We start from the raw sequence: 27,056 nt of genomic DNA, 5'->3' as shown, positions 1-27,056 counted from the left end.
ATCTTTCTTTCTTCCCTCTTTTTTCCTCCCTTCTTCAAGCGCACGGGAGGGGGCACAAGCCCCCTACGCCCCCTCTCGTCTATGCATAAAGCGAAAATGTTTAGGAAATGTCCTAAACCCGTAAAATAATGAATCAATCAATCGACTGTCAAATTTTTATCCTAGAGTGATGAAAATCTACCTTAACTCAAACGAGTACCTCTCGACAGTAAAATAATTCAACCTCCACCCTTCTGAAACACTGTTTAGGTGAGGCTCACGAAGTCTAGTCAAAGCTTGCTAGAAACATCCACAACCAATGGATCAAAACACCCTTCCACTGGAGCCGGGTGGTAGTGTCTCGAAGACAGCGATAGGGGTAGTTCGCGGTACTCCGTGCCAGTGTACTGTTCTCACCGCATCGCTGGTTCGCCGGTTTCTAGTCCCCTGTTCGCCGCACTCGTGGACAGATCAATTATTTTAAATATCCCAATCTCCACCGAGCATCATTCAATCGAAAGTAAAGTTCATAACTACTGCTTCTTTTACAGAATAAATCTTTAAATCCAAGCCTGATTAAAGAAATAGTAAGCAGAAAAGCAAACAAATCTTTCCCTTAAAGTGTGTTCGATCTGTTCCAGTTTTTTCGAATGTTTTTAAAAATTGAACTGATTCACTCCTCCGTATATATTTTTTGTGCAATATCGACGGGTAACTTGATGAAATCGGTTAAATAGTTTTAGTGGACTAATAAAGGCAGTTTATTTTCTGTGTTTCGTTCGATTTTAACTATTGTGCAATCTTTTTTCGTTATATCACACACAGAGAGTGGGTATCATACCCTTTTGAGTGAAATTTATTTATCTACACTTTTTTCTAGTCACAGCAATAGTGAATTTTCGGATACAGTTATTTTTCAATACAATAGAACCTAAGCCTTTTTTCTCTGCGCTAAAATCTTTTGTTTAATGTCAATGTGCAATTTCATGTATTGAAAAAATCATGACTTGTCCTCTTCTGTACTCCAATTGAGAGGCTAAACTTTTTAAAATGCAATTTTTCTGCAGTTATAAAGTTTTTTCGTCCAACGGCTTTCATATGTGCACCTCCAAAACATGAATTTTGATTCGAAGTCCTGATTCGTGTTTCTTTTGCAGATAACAACTTTCATAATACTTCTTTGTTTAAGGTAAGTAAACTTTCCAGCATTATTCCTTGATTTCTCTTACGGAAAGGTAAAAGGGGAAAATTAGAGATACTTAAAGCGAAGCCCAAGCAATCATAACTAGTTTTCATTCACTCATTAATGAGTAAAAATAACAGAATACATTACGCAAAATATAATTACAGAATTAAAAATTGACTTTCGAGAAAAATTGTTTTTCGTTTGAAATTTCGGTATTATGACCTTCGTAAAATGGAACCTCACACCCAATATTCCCTAAAATGTGAACATAGGAAAATTATGTTTAGTCGGCATCTATAATTTTTTGAACTGACAAAAATCATTACGGCTGTCAACATGGGAAATGCCGTGACTTCGTCGCACAACTTTTTTTGGGGGAAAAAAAATGAGATTTTACAAGACTTAATGACTTGATGTAAAGACTTCAGTTTTTCAACTTATGTCTGACGTATCCCATCAGAAACTCAAAACGGAAACATTAAGCATAGTGGCAAGCGGCATACTTGCTTAGTGCACAACTGCCGTGCTAAGGAAAAACGCCGTATGAACATTCGAGAGTTGCCAACTTTCCCTCTATGAAATATTTATTATTAACCCTCTACTGCATGGAATTTTTTTGCGACGCCGATTTTGATGAAAAAAATATATGTTATAGTAAAATGTGATTAAAAAGACACGTCTTTGAGCTTTTTTTGAAATTTTAATTTTTTCTTTAACTTTTAAAGCTTAAAAAAGCTCGTTGCCATACGGCAACAACACGTAGTAATTTCTTGCCAGAGTATCCACTTGTTTCCATATGGCAACAACATACAATGCAGGAGTGGAATAGTGATGCCAGGGCATAAGTCTTGTGCGGGACTTTTGAAAAAAAAGCTAAGAAACAAAGTTTTTTTGATTCTTCTAACATTACCAAATTCAAAAAGCGTCTAATGATGAATTTTAAGCTCCATTTTTGGACAGCATGACACATGATTGCGTCGGGGCCAGTATGTTGTTGCCATACAGCAACAGGAAATATGATGGGCTAGAAGTTTGCCGGTATGTTGTTGCCATATGGCATCTTGCTGTTTTTGAGTCAAAAATAATATTTCAATCATTTTGTTTCTCATAAGTCCATAAAATTTTCAATCTAGATAGTTTAGGCAATGACTGTGATTTTTTTCCTGTCTCTGAAGGCAAGCTAAGTCATTCAAAACGTTTTTCAAAGTTGAGCTACTCGCGGCTACTCCTTGAAAATGGCCCCTTTAGAAAAACGGGATTATATAGTTGATTTGGCAGCTCCAGTTCCCCCCACCACTATTTTTTTTAGGTTGGTAATGTTGTTAAGTTCCCTAGAATCCACACGGGGTACCAATATGAGCATTCCTGAATTTACTATGAATTAAATAATTGCTGTTGCCATATGGCAACGCGATGCAGTAAAGGGTTAAGGAGTGTTATAGATATTTTTCCTCGAAATTTTCAGGAACTATGAGTAAAATTGCGAACAAAAGTATCTGAAAAAGTAGAAGAAAAATATTCATAAGTTAACTAGAAAATTCGTGTTTTATCGAAGGAAATTTGGCAACGCCTGAAGGCTCATACGGCGTTCCTCCTTAGCACGGAAGACAATGTGAGGGCTGAAAATGCAATCAACTTTTTTGAGGGGTGCCACAACTTTTTTCCTTCTGACGATAGACAATCATCCCAAAAAATAGCGAGTAGACACTCGAGGTCAGATAAATACAGCTTTTTAGCCATCGAGCGTCAAATTCTAAAAAATAAAAAATAATCTAATAAACGCTCTCCCTCTACCATGAAAGTATTAGATTTAGCTCCTTTTACGCACGATACTAAAAAATAAATCTATGCAATTAGATTGCTCTTGCTTTAGGTAAATAAGCCGAACTTTCGAAAGGATGCTATTGAAGAATATATTACAATGTATGGATAGGCTAAATAAGAAATACGCATCCTAAGGGTTTAACCTCTAATATTTCGACACTTACAAAGGTTTAGACAGTGCAACCTCTTGGTTCATAATAAAATGAATCGATGACATTTGAGGGGCTTGGAGGACAAGGCGCATAAGTGCATTTTTTGCTATTTCGAGAAATACTTGTTTGAAGTTTTGAAATTACTTGGATCCTTATGGCAAAAAGAGGGTTCAAACTAACTTTTTGATGCTTAAAAATTGAAATTTGGGAGCAAATGTTTCACAAAACATGCATACAGTCTAGTTTTCCTTGAAATCATTGAAATTTTATTTTTTTCAAAAACCACACTTATGCGCCTTGTCCTCCAAGCCCTTCAATAAGAGTTTGATGGGTCAGAATGGTCATTAAAAGCGTCAATAAAATTTGAAGACTACTTAGTGATATGCTAATTCAAATCGTCGTATAGGTTTATTTATAATGGATTTGACATTTGATTCTGCCAACCGAATTGGTCCATGCTAATAAAGGTCATTTACATTGGGAAAAAGATAGAACCTATATATCCATGCGAGGCATTAACTGGACGTATTTATGCTATAAGGAACTATGTGCATAGGGATCATATATAATATAGTTCCTTTTAGCATAAACACGTCCAACTGAATTTTAGAATTCGAGTTTAGAGGCTGGTCTCGACCAACGTTTTCCATTATTTTGTATTTTTATTAATAAAGGGTCATATATGTACGTAAACAAGAAGAAGTGATTATTTAGGACGTAGCCCACAATAAGTTGCAGAGATTTATCCCACTGTTCCAATGTGGGCATACTCGTTTTTCGTGGAGCCTATTTCATACTTTCCCTTTTTCACATAGCGACTCTGATGTACCTACTCTACGATCAAAAATCACCATTTCATGTGACAATTAGGCCCACGCAATATCGATGGCTAAAAAGCAAAAGCACGTGTCTCCATTTGTAACGTTGAAAACTTTTTGTCACTTCCTGTCAGACTTCCTGTTAATTTTTTTTAAGGTAATCGATGTAATTTCTTGAAAACTGCATTGATTTGTTCCCTCTGTTGGTAGAATATTCTGTGTAAATTTTAAGGTATAAAATTGGCTTGTTTCTCTTCGAAAAAATCAAACATGGGCGACCACTAGGACGTATTTCTGGCAAACGGAACTACCGACTGACGAGTGGGAAAGATTAGGTGTGCTAAAGAAAGCTGCATACGGGACAATTGTTAAAGTGAGCCAGATCCTCTTTGGAGAAATGGAAAAGCGGCATTTTACATTCTACCAAACGGAACTATGTGCGAACTGAATGTGGCACTCATGAGCCATGAGCATGAGACAAGAGCGTTATGGAAGGGGCTCATGAGTTAAAAACCACTACGGGTGACCGCAGCGGCGGTCTCGTTACCGCTGACGTCATTGGCGCTTAATAATTCCCATTGGGACCGCGTTAAACAGAAAGGAACCAAGCCACATCAGTTATTGCCAAATTTGATTGGACGAATTACTTTTTTACATGAAAACGGTTGGGCGGATTTTCTTGTAAATTTCAGTGAATTTTCTCCATAGTACGACGCAAATTCTTTAAAATTTTCAAAGGAATCCGCACAAACGTTCTCTCGTAAAAAATTGACTTGTCCAGTTAAATTTGGCAACAGCTGATGTGGCTTGGTTCCTCTCTGTCAAACGCGGTCCATTTATTCTTACTGCCCTCGACCAACGAGCACAACCCTTCTTTCCCACCTATCTCTGATTCTGTTTGGCACAAATAGGTCCGAAAGAAACACCGCAATGAAGATTCAAGAGGTTTAGAGGACAAGGTGCACAAATGCAGTTTTTGCTATTTTGAGAAATACCTATGTGTTCGAAAGTTTCGAAATTACATGGATCCTCTGGGCGGAAAGAAAGTTAAAACTGACCTTTTGATGCTTAAAAGTTGGAATTTGGGAGCTAATTATTCACAGAATATGCAGTAAGACAGGCTCTACTTGAAATCATTTACATCTCAGTTTTTTTAAAAAACTGCACTTATGTGCCTTGTCCTTCAAGCCCCTCATACCGTCGCTCCTTTGACGTAAGGGCGTACCTCGATTTCCATGTGAGCCTTGTTGTACACAAAACTCCATGCTTTTTGGGGCTCATGTGGGAATCGAGATACGCCCTTACGTCAGACGAGCGACGATACTTGGTTTCGCAATTCAGTCATCCATATATCTTTTTCCCGTGTTGCAGGCAGCGCGATGATCGGGCCGAACTGCAAGGAGCCGCGCCAAACCGCCAAGGGCCCCATCAAGGAGACGAAGAAGCGGAAATCGCGGGAAACCCGCGAGGGGAAGCAGGGGAGCAAGCGGAAGATCGCCCCGAAGAACGGGGCGGACGAGATGACGAAAAGCGTGGCGGACAACAAGGTGACCCTGGTGAAGAAGAGCAAGTGTCTCGTCAAGACGGGCGACACGACGGAGAGGCTCGCCTTCGACACGATCGAGATGCACAGCCTCGGGGACCCGGACCCGGTAGTAGCGCTCCCGAAGCTCCCGCTGGTCATCAACTCGAAGCGGATCGACGAGCTCATCGACGAGATGGAGTCGATGACCAACGGGAAGCTCCCCGGCCAGGAGAAGGACGAGTCCATCATCGAGGAGTTCCTCGACATCTCCCAGTGCCGCATCGTCCACGACGACGAGGGCAACTTCAACCTCATCAACGAGCACGCCAACCTGATCGACGAGCACGCCAACCTGATCGACGACCACGCCAACCTGATCGACGACCAGGAGCTCAACTCCTTCACGGCCAAAGACTACTACGACTACATCCTCGGCTACGGGGAGCAGGAGGATGTCGTGTCCTCGACCTCCGGGCCCGCTCCGGTCCCGGCTCCTGCGGGGCCGGTCCACGCGCCCGTCTCCGAGCCGGCGAACCCGGAGCCTGCGTCCTCCAAGCCCACCTCCAAAACGCCGCCGCCGGCGACGGAGGCTGACGACTTGAACGAACCCAACTTCAGCTGGCTCCTCAATTTCAAGGTACGAAGTATGGAATATGCATTATCTTTCTTTCTCACAAAATACACCGAAAATAAAATCTCGGTGTATTTACTAAGAAGAGGGTAAAATTACCAAGCATTCAGGGTTCTATTCAATCCCAGTTTTTTCTTGGTAAAATTACCATCTGTGGAATTGGTAATCTCACCGAGAAATCTCGGTAAAATTATTGAACTTTCTCGGTAATTTTACTGGACCTTGGTAATAACGCCAATATTTTTTATCGACTGTGGTAGGATTACCAAGATAAAATGGCAAAGTTACCGGGAATTGATTACCAATAAAAGTGGTATTCTTACCTGGAAAAAGCAGTAAAAATACCGGTTTTTAGGTAGGCTTACCAGTATGTCTTGGTAAAATTACCAATAATTGGTAAAAAAAAGTGAGATGGTAAAGGTGCCAACGGACCTTGGTAAAAACGCCGAGAATTTTTTTTCAGTGTAGGATTTAAAAATAAATCTCATTCTATATTATAAAATCATAGATCAAAATCAGGTGAAAAATCATTAAAACCGTTGCGGCTAAAACGTTTTATGGGGCATAACTAGACTACATTTTGCATTTAGGAGCCACTACTTCGACTCATTTTAAGAACGATTTCCATCCCATGACCAGATATAAGTTTGAAATCCGTAATGATACGGTGTAATGAACTGATTGTGAGTCGCTTGTGATTGGGTTCGGTTAGGTCACGCAACTAAATTAACTTCACGGCAATGCGTATAGTATCACCCCTAAATTGAAGGCGCTTTCGATTGAAAACCGCGCTAATGGATTCTCACGGTGCTCTCACGGTTGAACATCATGGCGTGTTACCATAACTTCTTAAAATACTGTTGACAGTTAGAATAAAATTTGCACCTACTATTTCCGATTAATTTAAAAAGCGACGTATGTTCCATTAGTTTCCTCATGCACTTTTATGGTGATTTTATGGACGAATAAAATAAGAGTAACGCATTACGCATCGGAGAGTTGGACTACGAAGTGGTCAGAAGGTGTACCCCCTATTGAAAATATTGAAGAATGTAATAAGACATAAAATAACGCAATAAAATTTTAAGCAATTTAAAATATTATTACTGTACAAATATTTCCATGAAATTTTCAATAAAATGATAAAACATAATTGATACACGAGATAACACAATCAAATAAATAGGGCCACTATGTGACACCCCCCCCCCCCAAAAAAAAGAAGTTCCGACAAACTGTAGAAAGCACCGGCGAGGACGTGAGGAGGGCCTTGACTTATTTTTGCGTCACTTAGAACAATCAAGAGAGTTGTAGAAAGTGTCAGGCAAACTATCATCCGACGCCTCGTGACTTCTTCGAGAGTCGCGATCGAGGTAAATCCTTGAGGGTTTCGGAGAGATGACAGACTTCTTTGAATGCGCCACTTGCGAAAATGCGAGAAAGCTCTAAAAAGTTCTAGAAATAACTACGAGTCGAGGCCATTTACATTTCAAAAAAATCGCCCCCTCCCCTTCCCGATAGAGGACCCAGAGGTGGTACAAAGAAGCAAAATTTTCCTTATTCCCCTTCTCACGTCTTAAACTCCATGCTATACTGAGATTAATCTACATTCTGATGCTTCAGAAAGTGGGGCTTGATACTATTTGTAACCGGATTCGTGTGAAGGGACGTTATTTTCCGGGAGAAAATTTTCCTCGACTTTTTTGAAAAACCTACATTGCATTTTTTTGCAACCAAAGAATAATAGACTTCAGGACTTATCATTTCTCTTCAATCTTTAAGCTTTCAGAGTCAACCTTGCGCCAAAATCTCTAGATTTTCTTTCTCAATGTATTCGCAAGAAGTCAAGAGACATTTTCTCCTAGAAAATAAGGTCTCTCTTGACATAGATCTGTTCACATTTACAATTGCAGAGAACAGTGGCGAAGCAGGAAAAACCGATTGTCAATAAATTCCCATTAAGCTATGTTGAAAAATCGATCATCAAGGCCTTTTCCGTGGCTTTAAAGAGCAGATCAATCTATATAAAGCACACAGCGCCACCAACACACTGTGGATCGAGTCAATTCGAGAGGTCGGGCATGAGATTTGTCATTAAAACTGCAAATTTGTATGTTTAACTCGTCACATTTTAAAGAAGGGGTGCATCTAGAAGAAAATTTCACGGGGAAACTAATGGTACCAGTTTTAAAACCTCAAAGTTTTGTATAAACGGAGTTATGAGCTTTTAAAGTTTCCAAATTTTGTCCGACCTCTCTTACTGACTCAGTCCACTGTGCGGCAGAGAACGGCATGTTACTACCTTGTTAGTAAGTCTTTGCTCGACGGCTCATTTCGGGAGTCCGTTAAGATTGTTTTGTTCCTTGTCCAGGTGGCGTCAATTTTCGACCCGAACGCAGACCCTGGATCGAAAGACTCGGAAGAGGAGGCCAAAGAGGCCCAGAAAGTCGAACCTAGGCCCACGAAACCTCCCTTCACGTACACCGAGCTTATTGACCAGGCGCTGAAAGAAAAGGGCCAGCTGACTGTCTCCAACATTTACTCCTGGATATCGTAAGTGTACTTCTCATTCAACATTTTCCATGAGACTCTCATTCAATGGTCTACGAAGCACAGTGGCAGATCTAGAGTACCAATATTAAGAGAGTATATGGCCACTGGTGTTACCACCTCTGATTGACGAATGGAGCCCTTAGGACCCAAAAATGGCGGACGCCATAAATTAATGTAATGCAAAATGATTCAAAATGTAGTTGTCTTTGCTTATCGTAACAAGAAATTTACCCAAATGCACTATTGCGACTTCTTTACATATTTTTAAGGCTAATCGTGTGCAATTTTTGAGAAAAATTATCTTAGATGTAGTAAGGTTGGCAGCAAGTGCGGTTGGTGAAAACCGTCAAAAGTTGGCAATGACCCCCCTCCCTTCCACAAAAACCAAAACAACGCACCGCCATTTTTGGGTCCTAAGCCTCTCCATGGGGCCCAGTGGCCATACTCTCTCAATATAGGTACTCTAGGCAGATCTAGAGGGATTTAAGTGACTTGGAGGGGGGGGGGGGCATTTACTGATGTATGAATCTTCAATTCAGAAATAAGTCTTTTTTACTTAATAATCCAAGGACACATGGTGAACTGAGCAATCTTCATAGTAGAAGGCACAATATTCATGACACAACAGTGGCACCAGGCCTAGGCGCCTCTGAGCGGGAAAATGCCGCATTGTGAGTACTTAAGATTCACCTTAACGTTCAAGTCTCCTATCAGGAGCTGCATGAACTAACCAACTATTTTTGGTAGGCACAGAAGTAAAGCCTCGTGCGTCGAGAAACCATCGATGTTTAATGAGAGCGATAAATGCCTAGCTTCAAAATTTCAATTTTCCTAGCCATAGTCTCGCCGAGCGGAAAATTCCACTTTAGCTGCCAGACGAGGGCTTTAATGCTTCAACTATGAAATTGCTGGCTTCAACTTTGATGTTGCAAAATTTTGCATATAAATCTTAATTTTCAGTTTACAAGACAATATTTGCTCCTTTGAGAGGTGAATAATGGGAACAAAACATATTTTTTTCTGCGTCAGAAGTATGAACTGACACCCTTGAGATTGTGCTGCCCGTTCACCTTGCACTTTAGAACCAGAAAACCTTAAAAAATAAGCACCGTAAATCATTATATTTGGAAGCTCCTATCCTGGACTCTGAAATTTTCTCAGATCCGACATCAGTGTCACGTTGGTTCCATAAGCTTAAAAATTCATATCATTTCTCGTGAGCCTTTTTTGAAGAGCGTGGGGTTTATTAATGATGCAACTCAAAAACGCTGTAATGTCTCACGTGATCGTGGACATTTTTCCACGAATTCTTCTCACTGTTTCCGTTGAATTTTGATGGCGAAACATGCCTCCGAATGATAATTACTTTACTCCCAGTTTTATTCGTAATGCTCCTCAAAAACCTTACCAGCCATCGCCTGTCACCAAAACAGTCACATTTTTTCTTAGTATAATAGTTCTTAGTATAATATTATTGATAAAATAATTAAAGGCAAAAATGAGTACCTTTATCACGAAGAACTGTCCAAATTATTTCATGAACCACGAACTTTCCTCCGTAATACAAACACTGTATGCGATTTCCGGGGAAAGTATTGTCAATGCAAATATGAGGAACACAAAAGCATGTCATTGTGAAGGGCATACCCTCCAGAAGATAAATTGGACGGCATTTTGTAATTTGTAACTACAGTATCTTGCTCAGTTTGGAATCATCGTATGTACCATTAGTTTCCCCGTGCACATGAGTGTTTTTACGGATGGGCAACGAATTGCAGCACCTAATTGCAAAACGCAGTTAAATTATTAAATAATCAATTAGATTACCACCTGTTTTTTCTGTTTTTTGTTTCTTCTGTCTTTAATTTTTTCTGTTTTTTGTTTTTTCTATTTTTTGCTTTTTCGTCTATTTTTTTTTTTTTTTTTTTAAGCTGAGTTATTATTTTAGAAGTGTATTTCTATAGAGCTGAATATGCATAGAAATACGTGTTTAGGTCAGACGTTCTAATTTTAGCAAAACAATAGAAAACTCCTCTTTTAAAAAAGGCGCTATCTCCTTACGCTCTCATTCATTTTCACCGCACATGGCAACTTAAAGAGGCTGGGATACTTAATTCAAGGGCACGGCCTCTTTGAACGGATTTCTATGGTTGAAAAGATCCGTTTTCATTCTAATTCCTTCATTTCGGAGATAGCATGCACGTTCAAAAAGACCTTTACGTGTTTTATGCTTCCGTCGATATTTAAAACGCCGTGTCGCCGTTAATTGTAGGTTTTTAAAGTTCTTCCTCTAAAAAATGTAATTCTTAGTAAATGTCCTCTTATTAAGCCCATAGGACATTTAATCGGTCTTATTCTAATAATGGTCGTGTCATCTTACTGAGGACTCACATTGATGAAATGAAGCATACAAGTTATTATTGTCATGGGAACGGAGTTCCCCATGATATTACAATCGTTCCGTTGCTTTCGCTATGGGATTCCCTATACCTCTGCGACCTTGAGCGTTTCGCCCAGTCTCCGATTTTTGGTTGATTTTCCGATGTATCAAAAACCGTTGTATTTTTTAGCCAATCATGTCTCTACGTCAAGTTGTGTTGATTGCTAAAATTCGCTTTCAGCGAGTTTTTTTCCACCTTAAGATGTCGTGTCTGACTGGTAAATCTGCGCAGAACCACGAAGTTCCGTTTTTAGGCAAATTCTTTTTTTGGGAGGTTCTGATTGGTTATTTTTCGCCATCAGTTTTCTGTTCGTTGGTGCAAAAGATTGCCTACCTCGGTGTTCTTGAGAAGCCACCATTATCCCACCTCAAATTTTAAACATAGATATAAAGAAATAATAACCATCGTACAAGGTGGAAAATTGCTCTGGAGGACCCGTTACAGATATATGAGCCAAAATCAGAACTCGATTGATGGATTTAATCCATGAATACAGAAATATTGCCTCAGCTTACTGCCGCGATCGCAAATCCATACTGAGATGAACCTTGTGACATATGACAGCATAGGTAAACATGGGTTGCGTTCCAGAATTCATCGCGATGTAAATCGATTGAATCGGTTGTGCATCAAAGTGTTTCCGGGACCGATGAATAGTAGACGATTCATCGGTGCAGATCCATCAAAGCGTTTTTGGAATTCTGATTGATTCCATCGCTATGACGTAGAGTAGATCAACCGGATCAACCAGATCAATCGTACTCCGGAGTTCGATGAAGCCGATGCACGCCGATGTAGATGACGTCGCATGACGTAATTAACCTCCAAATATAAACTAAATAAGTAAATAATATTTCCTGACAATAGACAATTTTTCCATTATTCAGTATTCTCCTTTTCTATAAGATGTATTAGGTTTTTTTAGTTTATTTCGAATGGGAATAATATTGGGAGCCTGTGATAATTCGTGGTTTTCATCTATTGACTATGAAATTATGTATGTATCCAGGAAGTTTTGATCATCTGAAAGTGTTGTGTTGCCATGGTCATGATATTACCCGCGGACAGATTGGTACTAACAGATCAAAGGTCATTTCATTTTAATTTTATATTCTGCTGCAACTAGGCTCCAAGTTAATTGGCTGTAACATTGTGTAAGTGCAATATTTGAATACCTTCGTCCTTTGACAAAAGCAAAGTGCGCTAGTGGTTTTCCATCGGCACTATGAGCTATCAATTTGATACATTTTCACTTACCTTTCCGTGCCATTGCCTATCGCTTTCAGCATTGATTCAAAATTATTTTTCGATGTTAACATGGAAGTTTCATCACTAATAATTTGTATGAAGAGCTGAATTTATCTCCTGCTATAGGAATGTTCTATAATGGTTTGCAACGCCATCAATGCCAACTGGACACATTCTGCCTTCAACCCCAGATGAGTAGGGCCTACCCTCAGTATAAGTAAGTAAAAATTGAAGTTGCTTTTTCTTCATCTTAGAGGCAGTTCTGAAAATATCAGACATGCATTCATATGGGTGTTTGGGTTAGCGTCACACTGTTATGTCTTGACGTAAGTGGGGCCCGTAGGTCACAAAAGCATTATCAGAGGGAAAGGAGAGGGATCAATCCAAAATTGAGCGCCATATGTTTAATAAACAGCCTCATATCTGAATATTATTATTCATAATTAATTTTCACTAGGAGAAGTTTCGTTGGTCTAAGTACTTCAAAGAATATACAAAATATGAGATTTTCATCCAAAATTTCTGTAGAATAGGACTTAACATCTTTGGACAAAGTGTCAAAGAATGAACACAGTCTGCGAGTCTGCGGAAGTCTCAGTACTGAGCTCTGACGCAGAGCATGATTGAATCGTCTGAAATGCTATCTAACTCATTTAATAAATATTGATAGTTACCAAGGTTTTGTTGCGATTGCTTCCACTGAAAGCCTTGTTACAAAGCCTGCCAATAAAATTTCCTGAAACCAGGCAAACTTGCATGTCCATCTGCACAACCTTAGTTCTCAAGAAATATTCAGTGGCTCAGCTTCCTTGTTGAGGACTTTAATGCTCTCCTCAATGGTTGATTTCTCGCCTGAAGTTGTTGGGGTATTCAACAATGTGTGCGAACAAAGTAGCGACAAGCCACTGAGAAAGCGATCAGGACTACTTACGTATTGAGAGAAATGCTTACTAACACTTAAACGGACAGATGATTCCTGCAGGATCATCTGTTTTGACTGCCTTTAATCAGCTGGTGAGATCAAACATCAGATCTCTAGCATGTAAGCAGAAAGATATCATGTAAAGATAAGTGTACAAGGTGTCCAATGACATGGAAAGAGCAGTTACAAATAACTTCAAGAAAGCAAAACACTCTACGATAGCAACTTCACATGGGTAAACTTTAACAGATGGCAGGACAAGATTCCAAACAAATCCTGCAGAATAATCGAAAAACTCAAATGACTGAATTGCCAGCTATTTCGCTACTAGCATGAAGCCCCAATCACTTAAAATTGAAGAAAACGAAAACGAAAACACAAACAGATTGCTTCGCTGATAAGTGATAATAGTAAACAAAACAAACCCGTTCATCGAAATCGAAAATTTCATCAAAGCGTTTTTGGGATCAATCGAGGATACGTCATCTGACCTTCCATCAGACTCCATCAGTTACGTCAGCATGACGCCATGTTCTACTATACTTCTGATTGACGATCCATCAAAAAGATGAATTCTGGAACGTAACCTACGTCTCACAGAGTAATGCGCTTTAATCCGATGTCTCTTATGACGCCAGTGGCCGAACTGCCGAAATCTCAAGGTCGTCTTTTGTGAAGCCCCGCTCAGCGTCCGAGATCACTTAACTGTGCTATTTTCTCCCATCGCTCTCATACGGCGAGATGGCTCAGTCAGCAGAGACACCATTCTGACGTCGGGTAAATGTCACTTTTTGTGCGAGCGGGGGTTCGAATCTCGCAGGGGACAGTTAATTTTTACTGGTTGTATTGAATGTTTTAGACCAATCATCAAACAATAATTAATACTTGGCAACTTAGGAAGCACATAGGTCCCTTATGATGCGTATTCAGGCATATGTGTAGAGTAAAAATATCATACGTAGGGTGTCCCAAAAGTACCGGGACTGGTTCTGTAACTTCAAAAGTAAGATAGATACAGACATGATTTTGGTCTCATTTTAAAGATCAACTCAATACCTATCGATTAAAACCAAGATCAGCTCAATCGGATAAAAATTGACCGAGTTATGACAATTTGAAATTAGTGAGGAAAGTTTACCCCTACGGTTTTTAGGAAGATTTTTCGCTTACCAGGATTCAAAAAGTTAATATTCGTATCCACTTTCCTCCGAATCTTCCATAACTTCCTTTTGCTTTTCAAAGTACCGTCCATCAAACCGGATGCACTTTTTCATGCGCTCTTGCCACTTATCCAACATTGTTTTCCTGAATTCTTCCTCTGGGATGGCGTTGAAAAAGTTTTGAATTGCATTCTGGATTTCGGTCTTCGATTCGAATCTTCGTCCACGAAGCTCCTTTTTAAGTGTAGGAAACATCCAAAAATCACATGGAGCCAAGTCAGGGCTGTAAGGGGGATGAGGGATTGTTTCAACTCCATTTTTACTCATAAATTCACGTGTTAAGCTCGATGTGTGAGGCCGCGCTTGTCTTGATGGAGTATCCACGAAGCTTTCAAGTCCGACCGTTTCCGGGAAATGTGCATTCTCAACTCCTTTAGCACTTTGCAATAATACGCACTGTCAACTGTTGTGTTTGGTGGTACAAAATGTTGATAAATGACACCTCGAAAATGAAAAAAACACAATAAGCATCACTTTATAGGCCGACTTTTCGATTTACGGCGATGAAGAATCTTCCTTAAAAACCGTAGGCGTAAACTTTCCTCGCTGATTTCAAAGTGCCATAACTTGGTCAATTTTTATCCGATTGAGCTGATCTTGGTTTTAATCGATAGGTATTGAGTTGATCTTTAAAATGAGATCAAGATCATGTCTGTATCCATCTTACTTTCGAAGTTACAGAACAAGTCCCGGTGCTTTTGGGACACCTTTTGTATACTTTACGCCGAATAAGCGAACCTGAAACTTAAATGCGGTAACTTCCGAAAACCATAAATAATCCAACGAAAATAAATAATTGGTACATAACAGCTTTCTTGTATGCAAAGAAAATAATTAAAAATGTTAAAAAAGAGATGTCAACACAAAATTACATAGCCCCTTCAATTCAGAAGATACTACAAACGAACTGTACCTTAACATTTTCATATCCCAGAAGCTAACGTTCCCATGACGAATATTGCTATCGCTAGCGATTGCAAAATCCAACTTGTTTTGCTTTTCTTTTTGATAGTGCATTTTGCCAATCTTTTTCCTCCTCAACCTACCAATTCCCTGTCTCAATTTCATTGGCTTAGCAGACAATGGAAAAAAATATGGTACACATCATAGGTCTGCCTGAGTCTGAACTTAAATAGACTTTTGGGTGAAGGTATAATCAAAGTCCTGACGAATTTTACAATACACAGTGGCAAGAATTACATTAGAGTATGGTTACCCTGCTACCCTAGCTATGGTAATGCTACCCTGGTGTTGATTACCTTCATCCAAATTGTATATCGACGGTGAAAATGCAAAAATGAGTATCTCGGTTGTGGTGCTTCGAAATCTCCGCTACTATTTTATTTTCTGAAAGGAGATCGAACCAAAATCATCGCTTAAAGTTTTTACAGAATATTCTCTGAATGAAGAGACAAGTGAAACTTTTTTTTCTCCGGAAAAAAGTTACTGACATGTCAAAAAAATGACGTGCAGTAGTTTTTCACGAAGAAAATAAAGTATGACTAGAAGTCTGCAACGCGCTGCAAATCGAAGTACGCGTTTCTACAGTTTCACCAGCAATGTAACGGGAACCGACAACAGGCCTTTCGCAATACTTTTTTCCGGATAACTTTAGTCTTATTGAAACTTATTAAGCGTTTTTTATATGAAAATATTCCGCAAAACACTACTCCAAACCTTTGTACTGATATCTCAATTGAGGGCATTGGCGGACAAGGCGCATATTTGAAAAAAAATGAGGTATGAATGATTTATGAAAAACTTGAGTCTGAATGCGTATTCTGTGAAAAAGTCGCTTCCAAATTCCAATTTATAAGCTTCAATTAGTCAGTTTGAACTTTCTTTCGGCCGTAAGGATCTATGTAATTTCGAAACTTCAATCACGGACTTCTCGAAATAGCAAAAACTGCACTTGTGCGCCTTGCCCTTCAAGCCCTTCAATTTTGAGTGCTTGCGATTGAATAGGGACGTGCGAAAACCGCTGATGTCCATTTTTCCAGTCTAAAGTATTTTTGAGTTGATAATACTTTTAAAGGGTTGATAAAACCATAAAAGTGATGAAAGGACTCGTTTCGGAATTAAGGAAACCTGAAGACGAGTTTTAACGCCACTCGCAACCAACTCCAAAAAGTATTATCAACTCAAAAAAACTCAAGATTGGAAAAATGAACATTACCGGTATTCGCTCGTCCCGATTCAATTGATATCTCGCTTTTCTTGGAGTACCTATATTGAGAGAGTATGGCCACTGGTGTTACCACCTCTGATTGGCTCAGCCATCTTAGGCTGAATGGAGCCCTTAGGACCCAAAAATGGCGGACGCCATGAATTAATATAATGCAAAATGACTCAAAATGTAGTTTTTTTTTTTTTGCTTATTGTAACGAGAAATTTACTCAAATGCACTATTGAGACTTTTTTACATATTTTTAAGACTAATCATGTGCGATTTTTGAGAAAAATGATCTTAGATGTGGTAAGGTTGGCAGCAAGTGCGGTTGGTGATAACCGTCAAAAGTTGGCAATGACCCCCTTCCCATCCACAAAAACCAAAACAAAGCACCGCCATTTTGGGGTCCTAGGCCTCTCCATGGGGCCCAGTGGCCATACACTGAAAAATTAATCTCGGTGTATTTACTAAGAAAAGGGTAAAATTACTAAGAATTCAGGGTTCTATTTGATCCCAGTTTTTTCTTGGTAAAATTACCATTTATGGAATTGGTAATTTTACCGAAAAATCTCGGTAAAATTGTTGAACTTTCTTGGTGATTTTACTGGACCTTGGTAAAAATGCCAATATTTTTTATCGACTGTGGTAAAATTACCGGGATAAAATGGCAAAGTTACCGGGAATTGATTACCAACAAAAGTGGTATTCTTACCTGAGAAAAACAGTAAAAATACCCGTTTTTAGGTAAGCTTACCAGTCTGTCTTGGTAAAATTACCAACAATTGGTAAAAAAAAGTGAGATGGTAAAGGTACCAACGGATCTTGGTAAAAACGCCGAGAATTTTTTTTTAGTGTACTCTCTCAATATAGGTACTCTAGCTTCTCTTTGGCGGTCACGAATGACGGTTTGTTATTGTTGCTCAACGTTGCAACAACCTAAGAACCTCGGGTAATTTGGCAACCACGACTGAGCAGGTAGTAAAAGTTGGGGTGACGATCCAGAATATCCACGGAGAGGAACTTTTGAGACGACGGCGACGAATCGGTGCCCACGGCGGGGGTTGGAGGCGGAGGGGGGGGGGAGTGGGGGACCGAGGGTCCGGGGGAGCTAAACTGTATGTGATATTACGAGTTAGAGCAGGGTTAAGGGTTAAGAAAACTGTTCAATAGCCGGTACCAAGGCACGGAGTAGCACCGGGCCGTGTCAGAGCCGAGACAATTTGTGAATGAAAACCATTGGTCCGGAACACATACACCAACATAGCACATACGTAGTTCATAATCACAATATTTTCCCATCTACGAATCTTCTTCTCCGCGCGAGACGTACACTGTCGTCCTCGGCAAAAACGTCTAAATCCTAAATTTGCCTATTTTTTTCCTCCGTGCGGAATGCTCAGTAACAAGATATTCAGAGTGACTGTCGTTTACTCCCGTGGTAAAAATTGGCCGTAGGATCTATCGACGGCGCGGCGTAAGTCCGCAATCACGAATCTCGTTTGCAGTGTCTTAAAATATCCGCATCTATGTTATTTTTTTAATGGAGAACAAATTGACATTGTTCCTTGAAGTTTATGCAGAATTTTCTTCGCACAGAGAAGAAAAATCACGGCAGTTTAAAAGAATCGCCGTTGAGTAGTTCTCCGTTAAAAAAATAAAGTATGACAGGAAGTCTGCGACGTCGCAAACCGAGTTATGTGATTGGCGACTTACACCGTCGTTATGTTCTCAAAAATACCGCGGATCTGTACTGCCGTGCTAAGGAAAAACGCCGTATGAACCTTTAGGCGTTGCCAAATTTCCTTTCATAAAACACAAATTTCCTGGTAAACGTATGAATATTATTCTTCTAATTTTTTAGATACTTTTGATCTCAATTTCACCTAAATTTCCTGAAAATTTCAAGGAGAAACATGCATAACTTACCTCAAAAATAAAAAAAATTCGAAGGAAATTTGGCAACTCTCGAATATTCATACGGCGTTCTTCATTATCACGGCAGCATAGCCGGCTGTAAGGTAGCTTCTATATCTGGCTGTACAATTGGCTATTTCGGTGTTCCCAGTAGTTAGTCTATTTCCTACCTCCTTCGTCCGTCGCAACTACCCACATCCACCATAGGATCCCTCTGGAGCCCTCCATATCCCTTTTGTCCTCTTCATCTATATAGTTTTGTCGATCAATTTCAATAATCGGCCTGCTGAGAAATTGATCTGCGGACCGATTATTGAAATCGATAGACAAAGCTACAGACAAATAAGACAAAAGAGATATGGAAGGATCCTATTGGTGGAAGCAAGTGGTTGCAATGGACAAAGGACGTAGATAATAGACTAAATAACGACAACTCACGAGGGACCCCATACTTAGTCCATCATTTTCTCCCTTAGTCTATTGGAACCATCCATTTCAATCAATAGTATAGTTCCATACTCCCTATGTCTCCTTTGTCTATGGCTTTGTCCATCAATTTTAATAAGCGTCCCGCTGTTCAAAGAGCAACCGCCCGGCTGTCTCTCCTGAGGAACTGAGCTACTTAAATAATGGTCAATTGGACGTATTTCTGTCAAACGGAACTAAGCGCCAATTTGAGTTCCTTTTGAGGAATTTAGAATCCCGGATAGCGCGTTCTGTCAAACGGAACTAAGCGCCATGGAAAAGCATTGTGAGTATAGGACGGAACTAGCAGGACGCCCGTTTCCGCCGCCAATCCAAGCCCCCCGCTACCTTCCTCCCCCTATGACGCTAAGTTCCGTTTGATAGAAATACGTCCAATTGTGCGGCTTTATAACTGAATCAGTGAGAACGAAAACACACCAACTCGGTAACTCGAAAATGCTCAACTTCCATTATAGACAGTTGATTTACATAAAAGTCGTTCAAGTTTGCACATCTGCTCCAACTTTGACCTTTAAAGTGTCCATAAGTACTTGTATTTCGGCAGCAAAAATCTTTTTCTTAAAGTGACTTCTACTCTTCCTGTGCAGTTTTGTGTGTGGGTCGGTTATTTTCATTTTTCCGAGTTGGTGTGTTTTCGTTCTCACTCATTCAACCCTGGATCCCTCCATATCCCTTTTGTCTTCTTTATCTATAGCTTTGTCTATCAATTTCAATTATCGGCCCGCTGGGAAAAAGATCCGTTCAAGGAGCAACCCTGGCTAGCTCTCCTGAGGAGATGAGCGACTTAAAGAATGGCTAATCGCACGGCTTTAACTCAGTTGTAATCCCCCCCCCCCCCCTCATATCTAAACGGTGGTCTAGCGTCACGTTATACGTGAATGATCGTCAGTAGCGAAAGTGGAAAGGACTAACTTCGGGTCCGGGTCACGGCGGGGGCGAAGCGCGAAGGGATGAGCTGTCCGGGGGTTGCGAGCGAGTGAAAGGGGGAGGGGAGGGGGTGGGGGGATGGGGAGCCCCTCTGCGATGACGATGGCTGTTGTAGCGTTGTACCACCGCTTAGCGTGGTACCGAGCTTCCGAGCTTCCGACTCATCCAGATTTCCAGCCGGGAATCGAGCGGCACCCCCGGGATAGGGATCCGGAACAAAGTTGCCAGACTGCCCGATAAAATGTAGATATTTATTGAGTTGGATGGGAAAAGTGCTGATTTTTGAGCACTGTCTGGCAACTATAATCGGGAATCGTGGAACGTACGTCTGCATTGCCATGCAGCCTCGCTGCTGCAGGCTGCAGGTGCTCCTGGTCACGATTCGCTGGTCGGCAGCCCCACGCAATGTACAGGGTGACTCGAATTTAATGCCGGTCATTTTTTTTATTAAATATTTTTGATTTTGGACATTTTAAACTGGACGTTTCTACCGAGCACTGAGCACCATGCTAGTGAGTGCATGTGTTTGGATCCTCATTTTAAGCCCACAAGTATAAAGTACGCAACAATTAATTTTTTTGGCCTTCATTTCTTCGCTGAATAGTGTGGATCCAGCACTATTCCACCATCATGTCACTTACAGCTCGGGTCACATTTTCAGTGGTTTTTTTGGTCAGCTGTAAAATTAAATTGTTACACAATTAACAATTGTTACAATTGTTACAATAGAATTGTTGTACAAAATCAGCAATATTTTTAAAATGTCTGGATTGTCAGGGTCTTATTCTTTTGGAACGAAATTATTGGAATTAATAAAATAATTAGGATAATTATTTAGAATATATTAAAAGATATATGTATTAGAAATTATTAGATTTTATAAAAATTTATTAGAATTTATTGAAATTTTTTCCAAATTATTTTTAAAAATCCTTATGACGGCGCTATTACAAAATATTTGTACAAACCTTACCTCAGTATTTGTATCACTACTTGGAAGCTTATTTCATGCGAGTATCGTAGAAATACGCTATAATTATTTAACAATTTAATTTTACAGTTGACCGAACAAAACCACTAAGAATGTGACCCGAACTGTAAGTGGCATGATGGTGGAATAGTGCTGGATCCACACTATTCAGCGAAGAAATGAAGGCCAAAAAAATGAATTGTTGCGTACTTTATATACTTGTAGGCTTAAAATGAGGATCCCAACACATACATGACAAGATGTTTGATTGGGATTTTTTATATCAGTTTTTCATACTTTATCTGGGGGTTTTTTCCTGTCCGAAAGTCATGGCAGAGTTCATTGAATCCTGAAATTAATCTTACAAGCCAAGAGGTTGTCAAAAAATACAATTTCAAGATTCTTATTGTTTGTCTCATACTATCAACCGGCTGACAGATGTTTGCCTTCAAAGTTAAATTTTCAGACACCGGATCAACTTTGAATGGTTTCCCATAAAAAATAATTTTGTGCAGAATGAGTTTTTAAATAACTTCTTTTCAGAAAGGGGGTGTTTTTCGAGGGAGAGAGTGAGGGAAAGAGAGGGGGAGGGAGAGAGGGAGAGGGGGGAAAGAGAGAGAGAGAGAGATTACTTTTATGGAGGCAATAATTAAAAGAGAGATTATTTAAATTGTTCCTTAAAATATACTCCTTCATTTTGTAGCGTTATAGGTGAAACACCCTGTATACAATCATTTTGACCCTAAAAGGCCCTTCAACACAAGTTAACCAAAGAGGGAGAGATACGCGTCACATTAATGCAGAAGTCAATTGAGCGTGACGCAGCCTGTGACGTGTAAATTATGCACCTATCTTACTTTATTCTTACCCTCAGCATTTTGCAGTACCATAGTCCGTGAACTGAGTTAAGAAGAAGGAGTTAGACCGACTCTCTTATCGGTTTAAGCAGCTTAAGCACAGATCAGCAATAAAAAAACGCAACTAATACTGTAGAGTTTAAAATAAAGTAAGTTCATTTATATGGCCAAAATAAATTCAGGTAACAGTGTCAATAATCTCTATGAAATTTTTACATAGAGTCTTCTTCTTCTTCCTCTAACTTTTGACTAGGGTCGAAATCCTGTTTGTTTAGCCTCTAAATTAGTATGATGAGGACGAGAGAGATCACTTAATGGTCCTCCGGGGAAGAAAGGCAGCTCTGTGTCCATCTCTTGGGCGGTCGTCCGGGTTGCCTTTGGCTGTAGCCTTTGCCTTTGGCGCTACATAGAGTGAGCAACAGAAATAAATCTTTATACCGATTTTTAAAATGTCTCGGAGACTGATGTTATTAAATAATTTCGGTGGAAAAAGAAAAAATAATGATGAGTGTACTGAGGCCAATGCTTGCGATTTTTAGTGTTAAAAACGAGAATTCAGCCGACCTAATCCTAATCGTTTTATTCTGTTTTGTTGCAGTGAAAGGTTCCCGTTTTATAGGCCAAATGATGACAGATGGAAAAATTCTGTTCGGCACAATTTGTCGATCAATCCTCATTTCCGGAAAGGCAACAAAGCTCCCCACGGCGCCGGTCATTTCTGGATTCTCAGCAATAATGAAGGAGTCACCACCACACAACAACCACCACCCCAACGACCATCCCAGCTCCAGAACCACAGGTTTGTCCCTGGCTAGTTCTTTTACTTTTACATAGATTCATGAGCGTTAGAACCAAAAAAATATCTAGAAATTTAACTGCTCTATGAATAAATCACAAGCAACATACCACGAAAAAATGGGTACCTAACTGATTACATTGTGTGTTTATTTGTATTTTTATCAATACAATTTTTCTTTCTGGAGACCCGCACAAGAAAACAGATCAAAAAACACTTAACGTGCGAGTGAGTTAAGTCTTTTTTGTTGCATTTGCATCATTGGGACACAATGCCATACATTTATACACGTTGAAATTGGGAGACTAAGCGATAGGCCAAGAAAACAACAGGGATATGGAGGGATCCTACTGGTGGAAGCAGGTGGTTGCAATGGACAAAGGAGGTGGGTAATAGACTAACTAACGTCAACCAACGAGAGACCCTATAGTTAGTGCATCATATTCTCCCTTAGTCTACAGGAACCACTCATTCAACCACCCTGGTAAAAATTGGCGATAAGAGCTGCGTTTCAAAATACCATAGAAATTCTTAAAGCCGGCTAAAGAAGGCTACAGAAAATCATATAGCTGGCTGTAGAATGCGGAGAAAATCATACGGCCGGGCTATGCGAAGCGATAAAAAATTATGCAGCCGGGCTATAGTTCCTATCGCCGGGCTTTACACTTTATCGCCTGGCTGTTGCTTTTTCGCCATCGATTATGAAAGGCTATAAGAAATTGTGTAGAAATTCGTGTGCTTTGGAAATCATTAAGCTTGATACACGGAACCACCTTAATATTTACAAAATTTACTTAAATTACAAATAATATTAAAAAATAATATTATTAAAACACCTTAAGTGGTTTATATACCAAACACATTATATTTTCCTTTAATACATATTTTTTTTCATCAATTAAAATGAGAATAATCCATACAGGATGTGCAAACATGCATTTCAAAATCATGAGTTGAATAACGCTGACTCCGCCAGATTAAATATTAGAGCCTAACACAATGCGGAGCGGCGACGCACTGGCGCCTACAAACCTAACAGGGATACTTCACGCATTGCGCAACGCGTGAAGTATCCCTGTTAGGTTTGTAGGCGCCAATGCGTGTTTCGCGCTGGCTGCCCGCCTGCCACGGTGCTTGAAGCAACTATTTCACACCAGAGGTATTGCACAGTATCATACAAAACTGAAGGCGCTCTAATATATTAGTAATGGCAGGAATCCATATCACAAGTACGGAGCTTTCCTCGCAAAATAAATCAAGATACTACGGCCCAAAAAGAGAGCAGCAGTATTCCAAAAACTCACCAAGTCCTAGCATCCGTAATTAGTAACGTTTAGCATATACACTTTATCGCCCGGCTCACGGTGGATCGAGTCAATGGTACAGGTCGGTCATGGGCGATTCGGGCGAATCGCATTTTTTAAGGGTCAAAAGTGTTCCTCAAGAGTTATATTTTAAGGATCTGACATTGATTTGGAACGAAACATGTTCATTTTTGTGACAGAAGGCATCAAAGAGGGGCTTTGCGTAACTTTTTATTTTAGCGACAAATCGTCCGAGTCTTTCTATTCCATTTAACTTGCTTCTGTTTAAATTAATGCTAATTTCATTGACATATTCTTGTTCTTCAGAGTCTGGAGAACACATTGCACTAGTAATTTTTTGTATTTGGCCCATTTTTTCAATGATTATGTTTGCGCTAATGTGCTCATCTCAAAAAGCGAAAAAAAAAAGTTTAGGTAAACTTTTAACTACCCATCCGCCACCATCCGCCAGAAAAATTTGTATAGGCATGTTCGTAGGAGTCCTGAGAATACGATCCCGCAAAATTTGGGTGCCACTTTGCGCCACTTTGGCCGTGACGTCACTTTTTCTGTTGCGTTCCGAGATTGTGCGCGAGCCTTATCTCGAAAATCAAGCGACCGGTTAGCTGCCGCGGCACTTAGCTTGCTTCTGTTTAAATTAATGCTGGTTTCATTAATTGATTCTTATTTTCCAGAGTCTAGAGAACACATACCGCTAATAATTTTTTGTATTCGGCCCATTTTTTCAATGATTATGTTTGCACTAATGTGCTTATATCAAAATGCAGAAAAAAAAAGTTAAGGTAAACTTTTAACTACCCATCCGCCACCATCCGCCAGAAAAATTTGTATAGGCATGTTCGTAGGAGTCCTGAGAATACGATCCCGCAAAATTTGGGTGCCACTTTGCGCCACTTTGGCCGTGACGTCACTTTTTCTGTTGCATTCCGAGATTGCGCGCGAGCTTTATCTCGAAAACCAAGCGACCAGTGAACTCTCGTAACTGCTAAATGACCCAGGTAGGTATGATTCCTGTTCATCGGAAACTGAAAAACAAGTTTCACCATCAAGACGTGCTCTTTGGCCCGTTTTTCGTATTTTCATTATTTCCTAAACTACATATCTATAGGAGAACTAAAAAAAAAAAATCGGGCATATTTTCACTCGGACATCCCTTCATATCCCTTATAGAAAGCTTTTTTGGGACGTATGCGTAGATAGCTTGAGGAAACTTTTAGCAAGTAACCCCCCCCCCCTTTACTTGCCTGGCCCCTGACTATGATGCCATTTTATCTGTTGGCCTCCGCGATCGCGCGCGACCGGTCACTGGTGAACTCTGATAACTGATGCTTCTTTCAAATACGTACATATTTTTTAATTTTTCACCTATTTCGATGTAAACAAAGTGCAGTTAGTGCGAAACTAATTACACTGCGAGTACGTTTTAACGTTACAAGTCCGGGAAATTGTGGAATTTTTGCGGTTTTTTGCGTTGCTTGTTTTTTAAGTTTGATGCGGTTTGAGAGCGGAAGACGAGGATGAGAGTGATGGGGAACTGAATATGAAGAAGAAGAATAAGGAGAAGCAGATGACAGATGACTGTTACATGCATGTTTAAATTTTTTTTCTTTTCTTTTTTTTTCTAGCCATCTAGTGTTTTTTCTACTCTAAGTCCCTGTTCCGTCCTTTGAATGTAAATATGAATTTAAAGTAAAAGTGATCTTGAATATTTTCAAAGAATTCATAAATGTATTTCATTTGTTTTCTCACCGATCTTTATGCATAAGAATGATATCTTATGACAAAGTTTCGAAATTAACTTTGCAGTGAAGGGAATGATTTATCTGATGCAGCAGCTCATAACTGGGGAGGTATTTTTGCGTATTTGTGACACTTATTAGTAAGTTTTCATAATTTTATTCATAATTTATCCTCTTCCATCATGAAAAATTAAAAACTCCGTCCTACGAAGTAAAACACAGACGCCTAAACTTTGCACCTGTATAGTTTTCCCGACAAAATGCACAAATACGGGTCTTCAGGTACGTTGTTCACCAAAAATAACATCAAAAATGAATTCTACGCGAAAAATTACATGAGATTGATGGTACATAATCGATCAAATGACCAGGAATATTCGTTATCCTCGTAACATTGGAAGCGCAACGCTCCATGACCGACCTCTCCCATTGACTCGATCCACCGTGCGGCTGTTGCTTAATCGCCATCGGCTATAAAATGCTATAAGAAATTGTATAGCCGGCTATAGAAGCTATTGGAAATCTTACAGCCGGCTGTAGGTCTATGGTATTTTGGAACACAGATTCTACTGCCAATTTTTACCAGGGCAACAGGATCGCTCCATACTAATTACGTCTTCTTCGTCTATCACATTGTCTATATATTTACAAGTCGCTATTACGGCACGCTAGGGCGCTCTGCGACGCCTACTCGCCACAGAAATCTGTCATGGTAGAGATCCTCCGGAAGCTGACATCTCTCCACCTCTGTCATATTGTCTATAACCATCACATCGTCTATAAAGTTTAATAGTCAACAGAGGCGGAGCCAGCAATTTGGCAACACAGAATTTCCTCCATTTGTACTACATTTTGCAATTAGGAACTATAAATTCTGGCCCGGTTTAAAAACAACGCACGTGCCATTAGTTTCCCTGTGCATACAAGTGTTTTTTCAGATGAGCCAGAATTAATAGTTCCAAATTGCAAAATGCAGTCCATTTAAACCTATGCCAAACAATCAATTCGTATCGGAGCACCTGACTCCTTCAAGAATCGATACTTTCCCATAGGTTCAAATGGAGAAAAGACATTGTTGCCAATTTGCTGGATCCGTCAATTATAATCAGCCCGCAGTGGAGGGTCTCTTTGTATCCGTCCGTGACCAGGGTTCCTCGTTGCCGCGAGGTGTCCGTCGAGGCGTAGCGACCAAAAATACCCTCGATTAATATTTCCCCGTTTGTTTGTTGTTCCAGTCGCAGCCGTCGCAGAAGAAGAGCGAGAGCCCGGTGACAGCGCCAGCGGCGGCGACGGCGGAGGGCGAGACGAAGGACGACTACAACTGGGAGGAAGTGTTGGAGGCGACACGGAACATCGAGCAGACTCTGAGCGGG

The 27,056-nt window shown here is 40.0% G+C and overlaps 1 protein-coding gene across 1 annotated transcript; it reads left to right on the top strand.

Annotated features, from left to right (window-relative positions):
- The first annotated feature begins 62 nt into the window (after positions 1-62).
- On the top strand, positions 63-27,056 carry LOC109042565 (uncharacterized). Its single transcript, XM_019059386.2, has 5 exons — positions 63-1,168; positions 5,331-6,121; positions 8,487-8,668; positions 22,422-22,622; positions 26,919-27,056. Exons 2-5 carry the CDS (start codon positions 5,339-5,341, stop codon positions 26,953-26,955), a joined length of 1,203 nt encoding a protein of 400 aa, XP_018914931.2. The 5' UTR covers positions 63-1,168; positions 5,331-5,338; the 3' UTR covers positions 26,956-27,056.

This window comes from Bemisia tabaci, chromosome 7, assembly GCF_918797505.1.
Source record: "Bemisia tabaci chromosome 7, PGI_BMITA_v3".
Taxonomy (NCBI): Eukaryota; Metazoa; Arthropoda; class Insecta; order Hemiptera; family Aleyrodidae; genus Bemisia; species Bemisia tabaci.
Note: the sequence above shows the minus strand (reverse complement) of the source record. Positions and strands in the feature narration are given on the sequence as shown.